Below are 12,741 nucleotides of genomic sequence, written 5' to 3'. Positions count from 1 at the left end.
GTTGTAAAAATTGAGATTTTAAATCAACCATATTAAGATCAATTCAACTGAACACACAAGAAAACAAGAACAGACAAGTGAATGATTTAAGCATTGTTTATTGAAGTTACAAGAAAATACAAAGATCATGGCACTAAAGCCAGTTTGCAAATAAAAAACGTTAAAATTCAGATCCCTCAGACATTGACAATTACATAAACCACAATGAGTTGCCCATTCAGACCTAGAAAAAAAAAGCTCAAATGATACTTCCCTGAATCGCTGAGTATTTCAGTCCTTGATTATCTACAATCATAGTTTGTCCAAGTTTGTGTATGCACCTCTGAATGAGAGGTGAAGCTTCAGGTCATTGGAAGGTTGTAAAAGTATTAAAAAAAATAAAAAACATGACTGTAAAGTGTGTTTAGCTCTAAACCTTCAATGAGAGATTAAAGGTTAAAAGAACAGTTCATCCAAAAAGTAAAATTCTGCCAGCAATAATTCAAACACTTTCTCCTGTTGAACACAAAAGATATTTTGAAGAATGTTAAGAAATGGTGGCCACTAGCTTTTTTTCGATCTTCCTATTTTATGAGCATTTTGCAAAAAACGCTTAAAGAAAACTCTAGAACCGGTGTCAAATTCAGTTCGTGGATAGTTTAGTTGCAACCCTGCTTCAACACACTTACCTGTAGGTTTCAAACAAGACTGAAGGACTCAATTAGTTTGATCAGGTGTTTAATTAGTGTTGCAACTAAACTGAGCAGAGCTTCAGCACTCCAGGAACTGGCTTTGACACCTGTGCCCTAGATGCACAAAAATCATGAAAATGTGCATAAATGCATGCACACAACAGATAAACATTTTATCTGAACCACTGGACTGTAGCCAGCCTTCCTGATGAAATTGGTGGTTCTTTTTTTTTCTCAAAAAGTGAACCTTTTTTGCAATTACACGCCTCATTTTTTTATTTAACTGCTTAAATTTAAATACTTAAATTTAAGCATTATTTCAAATTAGCTTGTCGGGATGGTAATCATAAGCACACTTTCTGACTATTTTAGCCAAAATAGTATTCAAATCTATTTTAATATGGTACGCTTTTGATGCTTCACACCTTTTTGGGCTTTTTTTTTTTTTGTCAAGATTTAAAATAAGTTACTTTTCTTAACAGTACAGTAGCAAAAGATGACTTCTGTCATAGCAGATTACACAGTTGGATGCTGCACTCATAAAAAAATTGTTAGCATTAGCCAAAACTGATTAGCTGAAGTCACAATGAACCGAGAGCCAGGATTCTGCTTGGTCTTTAAGCCTTTATTTTCACCATAATGGCATAGCAGTCAAAATAGGACAAATGAGCTGATGTATGGGACAAATTCTGGACCCTTGTCACTGAGGGCTGGGTTTTTCGAACCATCCAAACCCTCCCCCGGCTACAGGCCTGGAATGGTTTGGTATTACCTCCCAGAACTATCTGAAGTGGCTGCACTCGCAAAGAGTGGTCTCGCACCTCCAAAAGATATCTGTGGGTTAGGCATAGGACGATAACTGGTTTTTAAGGTTTACCAGTTTGAAAAAGTCAACGTTTTAATACCATCAACGTTTTGTTATACCGTTGCTAAAGTATATGTAAGTTTTTTTATTACTAGTTTATTTAGTTTTTCAGGGCTACAGTATCTCCAGCAGAAAATAAACCTCTACATAAAAACTACTGATGCAAAATATTTGAAATGTTCCTGAAAATAAAATATATTCTGTTGAAGGTGGAAAAAAAATTGCTGTTTTTAACCCAGACATTTTATAAAAACTTATTTTGGAGCAGTAATCGCAATACTGTGAAACAGTGATGTTTTTATCCAAGGTTATCATACTGCCAGAATCTTATATGGCCTATGCCTACTGTGGGTTTCGTTGTGTTTTCTCTTCATCCTCTGAGGTGCAAGTAATTATATAAAGAGAAAAAGGCTCAACTGCAGTAAATTTCAGTTGTCTTTTTTATATACATGGCAGCAGAAGCAATGATTTTGTTCTCTTTGACTCATTGAATGCGAACAATGCTCAATCTAATTTACATCTTTGGATGGAAACATGGCTATGAAACATGACTTCCATATTCTTTGTTTTTTTCCAACAAAGGAAGTCAAAAGCTAAGGGTTCCCTTAGCTTTTTAGTTTTAGCTATTTAGTTTTTCTAAATGTCTTTTCTCAGGCTTTGAACATGGGTAAATTTTTATTTTTGGATGAACAATATCTTTAAAAGAATGCACAAACAAAATAAGAAAAAATCTGGAACTTACAGATAGTGACTGAGTAGGCTTACATTAAACAAGAGTTTTCAGACATTCAGCAAAAATGTACACATTTACACTGTCGCTACTATTAACTTATCAAATAATTTGTCAGCAAAACATTCAAAAGCATGCTCAATCTTTACCCTGAAAGAGACACAGGGAAAAATTCCTTGTCTACTCAATTTGGCAGAAAAACAGATGGTTTTCTTCTTAAATAAAACAATTTGTACTAACATGTGAACTTAAAGTGTTGCAGTAGATCTATGTGACTGAAATGGTGGTAGGCTTAAAAAGTTGAGGTGGATGTGAGCTGCACGCATTGGTTACTCACCTACGAGATCATTGCCCTACAGCTCTGCACCCTTCTTAAGAACTCAAACACAGTTGGATCGCCTCATCTCGCCAACTGGAAGTGCTTCAAAAAGACTAAATGCCAGAGAACAAGCCAAGGCAAATGTCAGCCATTCTACCCTCTTAATTGCTTGAGAAAACACTTGGAAATGTATTTCCAGTTCATCTTGAAAGCATACAGTGAGAAATCTAAGCACTAAAACTTAATAGTATACCATAAATAACCCAATGTGTATTGGTTTATTTTACCCAACAAGTTTTAGATACCAAAACCATTGGAGCATTCCATTTCATGAGCAAAAAAAGTCCCCCTCAATAGGCACTGATCCAACCACACAGAATGAATAGCCATCCTAAATGTGTTGACTGTACTGCTAGCATTAAGAGATGTGTGGGCCTGATCTGAGCTTCTCAAATAGGGAAGTGTATAATCGAGGTGCAGGCGTGGTTGGGGGCAAATGGCTTTACCTTAGTGGGGAGCACGTCCGAGGCATTGTGGGGCGCTAATTGTCTTCCCCCGTCATGCTCAACTTGGCGTCCTGAGGCCCGGGAACCATTTTAGCTGTAGTTAGCGAAAAGGGAAAATGTGGCTGGAACAGCAGTAATAATAACAAGACACATGCACTATTTATAATACAAAACAGATGTCATTTACAGTGTAGAATAATTTGTGTGGAGCCCCGGTGTGCTGCAAAAAGCTACACCGCCACCGCCTTTCCATCTCCACTGTATCAAATTGAAAACATTACAGTAAATGTTTGCCTGTGAGCTTTAAGTTAACAGATGAAGTCGAATGAGACCACGGGTCAAATGTACTAAGTGAGATGTGTGAGTGTGTGTGTGTTCCCCACCATATTTCTTTGGAATGAAAGACTGAAGACTGCCTGAGGGGCATTCTAGGAAAAGAGGACATACATAACATGATTAAACAAACCATTTTCTTTACCTTCTAAAATAAATCATTAAGCACTCATGGGTTATCCGAAGGGAAGCTACTCAACCGTCACAACATCTGCATTTGTAATTTAAGCGAAGCAACATCCCTCACAGATGGTGAGACTGTTTTTGGGTAGATTCCCTTCATAAAACATTAAAACATCTGGCACTAGTTACATGGACTTTTAACCTGGATGAATTATTCACACACTCTTTGAGATTATAATGTCATAACATGAATGTTTAATTGAATTGCCTAAAATGCTCATGAACTGGGACAACACATTTGTTTTTTTTAAGAACAAAAATACAATTTTATGAAGCACTTCACGGTTTTTCACTCTTGGAATTAACTAACTACACTTCAGGTTTTACATTCCCCATCCCTAAAAAACTAAGCTTGACCACCCCATAGCCCAAGAAATCAATTCACATTACTCTAAAGGATAAAGATGACTGTAAATGTGAACAAAATAAATGGTCAGGGCAACATAATAGTAACTGCATGGGGCTGATTTCGAAATAAACAAAAAATATAACCGAAAGAAAAATACTTTCTTCTTTAAGGTCATTCGAGGGGTGACCGCCCATACCTGTGTAAGTCAATAGCCCCAAGTATTCTGTCCATGTAAGAGAGGGATGCAAGGCCAGAGATGGCAGTCGTTTGCTCTTTAGATCCTGCAAAACATGCATAACTGCTACTGGCATACTATAGAACCAGTTCTGTTTGCTATTTAGCAAGAACGACATCTCAAACTCATTCAGAGTCAATAAAGGTATGTGAATGTAAAACAATTCGATAACTAATATGTCTACTGGGTGGCAAACAAGTGTGTCCCTTTTGCAATTAACCTATTCTTACCCTCTACTCCTCTGCAGCAGGCAATTTTAACAGTTTTACTGGGCAGGCGTAACCATCTGCACTAGTGAGGCAGTGGTTAGAAAATGTAAGTACAGGTTTGTGGATTTGGCTGGTACAGATTTACCTAAATGTGCCCAAATATCCCCTTTACCCTATCAAGACTTCACAAAATAGGTCTAAGGTGTATGTGATTGTTCATGTGAACGCTCTTGTGAATGCTAAGGGATCAGCCGAACTATTGACAATGTGTTTTCACTCACTCTCTCACACACACACTTCACACAGGTCCTCTGTACATTCGATCTAAACTAAGCTGTCTTTTTAGTCACTATGAAACGTTAGTCCAAGCCGAATTTAATATACTCATGACAATTTGGATTTATGAGGTTTGTTCCTTTGCTGAAGCATGAATTTAATAAAACTGTACCTGATCTGAAGTACTTAATTTTACAAAAGTCTGTACACAAAAAAAGGTTTATTTTCACAAGGCACAGTCATTTGACTTCGAAGAAGCTTGACCCAACACGATGGTCAAAAATGTGTCTGATCTATAAAACATGACAGCTGATAATAATTCTGAGCACTCTGTGGAGAAAAAACAACAACATTTAAACAGAGGGGCTCAGAATCACTTTCATGGCCTTATAAACTTCTACATTCTGTACACAATGGCATATTTGACATTAAGAGGGGATAAGATAACTGTGTAACTGCGATATCCAGGTTTTATGTAGCAATAATAATTCTATTTATCCCTTTCCTCCTCCTTTTGTCACGTAGGACCAAAAACTAGCGCACGCACACATTTTCACAAGCACACACGCGTGCACGCACTCATGTGAGGTGTTGGGGCTATCGATATGGGGACTCTGATGTGTGTTGGTGAGGGTAATCAGGGCGGCGTAGGAGGGGCTCCTTGTGTGTTGGAGTTGGCTCATACACTCTTGGTGGAATGCTGGTGCCGGGTGCCATCATCTGTTGCACATCCATCGGGCCTGGAGGCATCATGGGCATCGGAGCAGGCGGTGGAGGCGGAGGGGGTGGATAGTTGTACTGGTATTGATGATACTGATGATACTGCTGGTACTGTTGGTATTGTTGGTACTGCTGGTACTGTTGGTAGTACTCAGCATAGCACCTGGTTTGAAGAAGGAAATGTTATTACAATTTTACCAACACACATTTTAAATAACTTGAAATAAATTCATAAAATTAACCACATTAATAAGAGTTTAGTAAATAAGAACAAAGGTGTGAATGACAAACAGTACAAATATACACAGGGGAAAATAATACAGGTCATACATTTAACAGGTCAGATGTAATATAGTAACAACCAATCACATGAATAAAAAAATATATGTTGTTCGTTATTAGAGTTAATAGCGAAAAATGCTATTTTTAATGTTATCGTCCGATATTAAAATTAGGCCTGATCTTTAAGCAGATAAATTACATAATCTCGAGAGCATCTTGTGGGAGTGCGGTAATAAAAGTGTCAAAGGACTAACAACTTTATATTACTGTAACACGCTTCATTCGAAAACATTTGAGCTGGTTTGAGTTCTTAGTTCATTCATTTTTGTTGTCATTTTATTTAGAATATATTTAACTTTTTTGTTAATTAAATACCATTTTTCATTAGCCTTTTTAATAAACAGTCAAGTTGCTTGTTAATTTGCTATGCAAAGAAAAGGAAATCATTATTTTTGGCATGTTGATTTATGTGAGATTGAAAATGGTCACACTTTACAATAAGGTTAATTAGTTAATGTTAATTAATGCATTTACTAACATGAACAAACAATGAACAATACATCTACTACTGTATTTGTTCATGTTAGTTAACGTTAGTTAATGAAAATACAGCTGTTCATTGTTAGTTCATGTTAACTCATGGTGCATTAACTAATGTTAACAAGCATGGACATGGATGTTATTAATGCATTAGTAAATGTTCAATTATGATTAATAAATGCTGTACATGTGTTGTTCATGATTAGTTCATGTTAGTAAATGTATTAACTAATGAACCTTATTGTAAAGTGTTACCTTGAGAATACAGGTCTATTTAATCACCTTGCTTATATTACAGCTTCTTTTTTTTTGCTTTGAGTAGGCTATTTTAAGATTAGTTCAAACTTTTATTAAGTTTTTAAAATAAAATCAGTTGTTCACTGTACAAAAATAATCAATTAAATATTTATCGGCCAATAAGTTAGTTATCGACTTCCAAATCTAAAGAGTTATCGGTATCGGCCCAAAAATACATATCGGTGCATCCCTAAGCATTATTATTAAAACTTTAGTCAAAATCAGGGAGTGATTTCCAACTTTTTTTTTTGTTTGCTTAACATTAAAGAAATAGTTCATTCAAAAATTAAAATGATCCCACAATTTACTTTAATTATAATGACAATCAGTAATTTTACTAATATACTGGCCCTTCTCATCTTTGTAAATTAGTTGTGCTAAAAAGCACATAATTCTATCACATCACTCCAGTGGATTAATAAATGCCTTCTGAAGTGAAGCAGATGTTTTGTCTTATTTTCACTTAAAACAAAGTGAATGTACTTCCATCTAAACCAATAAAATAGAACATTATGTATGCTAGCACTAATAAATTGTATTATTTTTAAAAATCTCTTCATTTGTTTTTATATATTGAAGAAACCAACAGTGTAAGTGCCTGTGTACATTTAGATTCCACAATACTTTTTCTATATACATCTGATGTAATAGAAATTACTTATGTAACACTATTTTGATGCTCCATTTGAGTATTAGTAGACTGTTTGCCAAATATCTATTGATACTGCTCCTTCAACAGACATTTAACTGACAATAAGAAACTTTACAAGTACATGTCAACTTGCACTAACCCTAACCCAAGCCCTAACTTAACTGTCCAACTATAATCTAATGAGAATTAGTTGGCATGTAGATGCAATGTAACTTAAATTCAACAAACAGACCATCAAAATAAAGTGTGACCATTATTTAAAACAAGAGTCTTTTACCTTGCAATTGGGTCTCCATTTTTAACTGGAGGTAGCTCTGGACCTCCGGGTGGTGTTGGAAGCAGGGCTCGTCGTTTAGGTCGTGCCTGGGAGAATTGCTGAGGAGATGGATCAGGCAGTAATGGGGCTGTGCGCCGTATTGGACTTCTGTCTCGATCCGATTTGGTCACTGCCTGCTGTTCAGCCAGCACTTGTTGTCCCTGCTCAAAGAATCGGGCCCGGGCAGCTTCAAAGAGGGTGTGAGGGTCAGGCTCTGTTCCATAAGCGACGCCTGGTGGAGCCTCTGCTTCAGTCGGGTAGCCTTCAGCAGTCTGACTGGTTGAGCCAATCACCTGGTCTGCGACAGAACTATAGACTTGACTCGCCAGCGCACCATACACCATGGAGCTCACAGGTTTGCCATCAACCCTGGAAGTGGTCAAGTCTTTCAGAGCTGCAAACGTCGGGTCACTGCTTGCAGTGTTGTAGAAAGAGTTGTGGACGCTCTGCTGCACCTGAAGGGGAAGCCCGGCAGCGGCAGCAGCTGCTGCTGCTAAAACAGCAGCTTGACTCTGGTGGTGCTCCATTGGTGGCCTATTGATCGGGCATTCACCTGCAAAGTGACCATGTGCACCACAGCTGGCACAAGGAACCTTGTTTGTGGACTGCTGTACCTTTGAGAGCTCAACTGCAAGCGGACGTCCCATAAACGTGGTCCCGTGTAGACCCTCAATGGCTTGTTCTGCGTCCTCTTTGTGCTCCATGTACACAAAGGCGTAGCCTGTTAGAGACGAGGGCTTTGCTGCAAAAGAATGAGTCAGAACGTCATTGAAAACCAAGACTTTTGAACAGATAAATGATATATTGAAGTAAAATCATCATTATTCTATGTTGCAAATGTTCACTAACGCAGGCTGTAATAAATTAAATAGAAATATTTGGGCTTTCAGTACAAGTAACAAGTGTTTAAATATAGAGTTTAAACTTGTAAAAATGCAATGTCAAAACGTAGCATGGATTTTTAAAAATGTTTTACTCTTTGACATAATGATAGCAATTTTTGACTGGTCAGATTTTTTCTGGTCAGATTTTTGAAGAATTTGATATATCACAAATTTTATAAAATGTAGGATCCAGTCTTTTTTTCTAAAACACAACAAAAGACTAATAGTAGGGCTGCTCGATTTTGGGAAAAATCATAATAACGATTATTTAAAACGATTACTGTTGAAATCAAAATTATTAGCGCTCCTGAGAATTAGTTTTTTTTAATAAATACTTCCCAAATGATGTTTAACAGAGCAAGGAATTTTAACAGTATTTCCTATAATATTTTTTTCTTCTAGGCTTAAATGTTTTATTTTAGCTAGAATAAAAGCAGGTTTAAATATTTTAAACCCATTTTAAGGTCAATATTATTAACCCCCTTAAGCAATATATTTTTGATTGTCTGCAGAAGAAACTAATGTTATACAATGAACTGCTTAATTACCCTTATTAAGCCTTTGAATGTCACTTTAATCTGAATGCTTGTATTTAGAAAAATATCTAGAAAAATAAAATGCACTGTCATCATAGCAAAGATAAAAGAAATCAGTAATCAGAAATGATATATCAAAACTATTATGTTCAGAAATATGAAGTAAATTTTTTTTTTATTTCCATTAAACAGAAATTGGGCAGGAAAAGGGTTGCTAATGTTCAGAAGGGCTAATAATTCTGACTTCAACTGTATACATAGTTATTTTCCACCCTGCAAAGGAAAGAGAAATAAATACAATAAAATAAAAATATGAAACAAACTGTGCTTTAAGCATCTTCACTGTAAGAATAAAACTTTAGCTACAAAAATCCTTCAGTCAAGAGCAGAGAAGGATTTTCTCGTTTTGTTTGTTTAATGATAAAAACAACATCGCGCGCTGTCACTTTAATGGTTTCTCTTTCGCCTGTCTTTTGATTTTCAACTCGTTTGTTTATTACACAAATGAGGGTTATTATGACTAATCACTAAACACCGCATTTTGAAACCTATTTGACTATTAAAGCGCTCACATTAAGATGACTTTTGATGTCTGCGCCTCGTCCGTTTTGCGAGGTGCGCGATGCGGCGCGAGTATAATTCCAGCTTCAGTGTGCGAATGAGACCGAATGCTGACCTGCCGCATGCTTCTGGCTGTGTGCGCATGCCGCACACACATAAGCACGCTGTCTTTCGCGCTTTTTAGGAGCAACAGATGTGCACAGCTGGAAAGGGGGCGGTATATGATGCAATAATCGTTTATCTTGATTAATGCTTTTTCATAATCGCTTAAAGCCAAAATCGAAATCGGATTTTCGATTAATTGCACAGCCCTAACTAATAGTGTTTAATTCCTGAAGATTTTTAAGTTTGTTTTTTTCTCTTTACATCCACTGCTGTGTCTTTTTTGTAGGTCACACAAGTCTTGTGTGTCAACATTTTCCCTCGTTTCATGCTTTATTTTACAATTTGCACTGATTATTGTTTACTGTTGCTTAAATTTTTTGTCTGCAAAAACTATAATAAAAATATATTCAAAATTTAAATTAAATTGTGTTAATATATAAATTAAAATTTGACAAAAAATATTTGTATTATATTATTAAACATTCATATTATAATATTATTGCATTATATGTCTTCATTCATTCGTTTTCCTAAGTCTTATACAGTTTAATAAATTTATAATAAATCACAAAAATGTACTCTATGCTCATATTCAATAATGAAATAAAAGGATTTGGTTTTAGAAATGTAGTTCTTGTTAAAGACCAAAATTATGTTTGACGTTTTTTCCATAACCATTAAGCCCTAAAACTTTAACCTTCAGTAAAAAGTGACACTCTGGCTCTTTTGATATCCCCAAAGAACCAAATAAATAATATAACTGGTAAAGAATGTTGAAACCTGCTGTTTTTAGTGCATATAAAGCAGAAAAACAAAATATTGCTATGGCGCTTTTCACAAGAATTTAAGCCCTATGATTTTCTGTAATGCAAAATACACTTAAACTTCTGAAAGTCAAAAAAATTTGACAAATTTTGATGCATAAATCAAAATTAGTGTGGCACAGCACACCTAATCAAATCGCAAAATCACATCATGTACACACCGAATCTAAGGAACATCTTCAAGACAATCCATGAGATATTTGTTCATTTAACTTTAAGAAAACGCAGCAAATGTATTGATTTTATAGAATATAATGCATTTCTCTAAAATTTCTCATTTAAACTTTAAAAACAATATAGTGAAGAAACAATTATGTAATCCTTATTTTAAAGTAATAGTTATTGCAAATGCTATTTAATAAAAATGAAATAAAAATATAAAAAAAACTATTTTTACAATTAAACAGTCCTGAAATAAAGAATAAAGGACCTAATCTTTTAAAGTAAATTAGATTTCATGGGGCCCTACAATACAAGCAGTGGATTAACTGTACTTACTCTTTACTTTGTCACAATCAAGAACTTTGCCGTAAGGTGAGAAGAGATCATACAGGTCTTCGACGGAACAGGAAGCGCACAGGTTCCCAACAAATACTTTGGTGGAATTGAGGGGCCTCCCTTTGGACTCTTCAACTACGAGGCTCCGGCCGCGGTACTCTCGACCATTCAGATCACGGATGGCACTGTCAGCTGCCCCTTCTCCCTGCAGATGGACAAAGGCAAACTGCCTGAGTACAGTTATGTGCACCACTTCTCCAAAAGGGGCAAAAAGCGCTATTAGGTCATCTTGTGTGGTTTCCAAATCCAGATTCCCCACAAAGAGCTTCACTGCGCTGCTGTCGTCCATTGCACCCCAGAATACCTAGAAATAGGGGAACAAGCCTTATTTCTTACTTTTGGCGGCAAGACCTAATTTATTCTAAAACTAAACGGGGCTGATTTTAAGGCGAGCTTATGAACGTGAATTTATGACTGGACGTTTTTTTAATCACTGTGATGCTTTTCCGCTTTTTTATGTAAACATACGCCAAAGACTGACGCGTTGTATCGTCCTGCACATGGTGTTTTTTTTTAAACGAGGCAGTCAATATAAGTAATTTACTTAACCAAATCGTCTTTATAAGTCGTTTTTTTTTAATCAGCAAGCGCAAAATCACCTCAACTGGTTATAAAACTGAAGCTCATTGTATCCCGCCAGATGCGGGGACGCGCTAATAATCTGCGCCGCGCCGTCGCTTCTAGAAAGCGCTAAGCTCACCGAGTTTGGCTGACGACAACTGGCGGTGATTTATACGCGTACTGTAAGCCAGCTCACTTTAAGCATCTTCATCGATATATTTGCACCTGTCAAGCCCAAAAGATTAACTATTTTTGTTAATGGAAGCACTGAAATGGCGTAATTAGCACGCGAGCAGTTAGCTAGCCACGCGCTAGTTTGTTAGCACCCATGAACAAGGCGATACAAATTCGACGGCCGACCCCACTCACTGTTAAATCAATTCTTGATAGGGGAAAACATATTCGACCAAAAGTTATCGAGCTGATTCGAGGCACTCGAACATCAAATAATACAAAATTGTTTTGTCTACGTTCTTACCTAACACAGTGGAGAGACTTCATATCCGTTTCCCGACTGTTTGCTTAACGGTGTTCTTGGCGTTTGGTCCGTGTGAGTACAAATAATAGGTCAAAGGATCCGGACGTTGTTATTATTATCAAAGAGCTTAGAATATGCTATTTGTTATTATAAATCATACTTCACATAGAACTTTAACACTCTCTCTCTCACACACAAAACATTGTAAAGCAAAACTTTATCAATTTTACATAATATAATAATTATTATATGATATATGCATTATAACGCATTTGTGTGGAGTCAAAGAGCATAGAATCAATGATAAGCTCGTTGGTGGAGTTTGCATGTTCTCCCCTTGTTTGCGTGAGTTTCCTCCGGGTGCTCCGGTTTCCCCCACAAGTCCAAAAAAACATGTGGTGTAGGTGAATATATCTATGGTACAGGTGAATTGACTAAGCTAAATTGTCCGTAGAGTATGAGTGTGAATGCGTATGGATGTTTCCCAGTGATGGGTGGGTTGCCGCTAGAAGGGCATCTGCTGCATAAAACATATGCTGGATAAGTTGGCGGTTCATTCCGCTGTGGTGACCCCAGATTAATAAAAGGACTAAGCCGAAAAGAAAATGAATAATTGCAATAAAACACTAATGTATATGAACTATTTTTATATTTATTGTTGTTGTTTTGCCTCATGCGGCAGGACCATTAGATAAACATTTATTTCATAAACCCAACAAAAACGATTAATCTCTTTGTTGTGACAGAATAT

The 12,741-nt window shown here is 36.4% G+C and overlaps 1 protein-coding gene across 19 annotated transcripts; it reads right to left on the bottom strand.

Moving 5' to 3' along the window:
• Positions 1-82: 82 nt before the first annotated feature.
• Positions 83-12,048, bottom strand: rbm14a (RNA binding motif protein 14a). 19 transcript variants are annotated; one of them, XR_015519463.1, is made up of 8 exons: positions 11,991-12,048; positions 10,892-11,255; positions 7,445-8,225; positions 4,153-5,559; positions 3,475-3,519; positions 3,092-3,185; positions 2,604-2,698; positions 83-495 (listed from the first exon to the last, which is right to left on the bottom strand). XR_015519463.1 is itself a non-coding variant. In NM_001115144.2 (4 exon segments), coding segments are annotated over 3 exon segments (1,416 nt in total). In that variant the 5' UTR covers positions 11,241-11,255; positions 11,991-12,048; the 3' UTR covers positions 3,558-5,273.
• Between the last annotated feature and the right edge of the window lie 693 nt (positions 12,049-12,741).

Source organism: Danio rerio, chromosome 21 (assembly GCF_052040795.2).
Source record: "Danio rerio strain M-AB ecotype USA chromosome 21, GRCz13ab, whole genome shotgun sequence".
NCBI classification, from domain to species: domain Eukaryota; kingdom Metazoa; phylum Chordata; class Actinopteri; order Cypriniformes; family Danionidae; genus Danio; species Danio rerio.
Note: the sequence above shows the minus strand (reverse complement) of the source record. Positions and strands in the feature narration are given on the sequence as shown.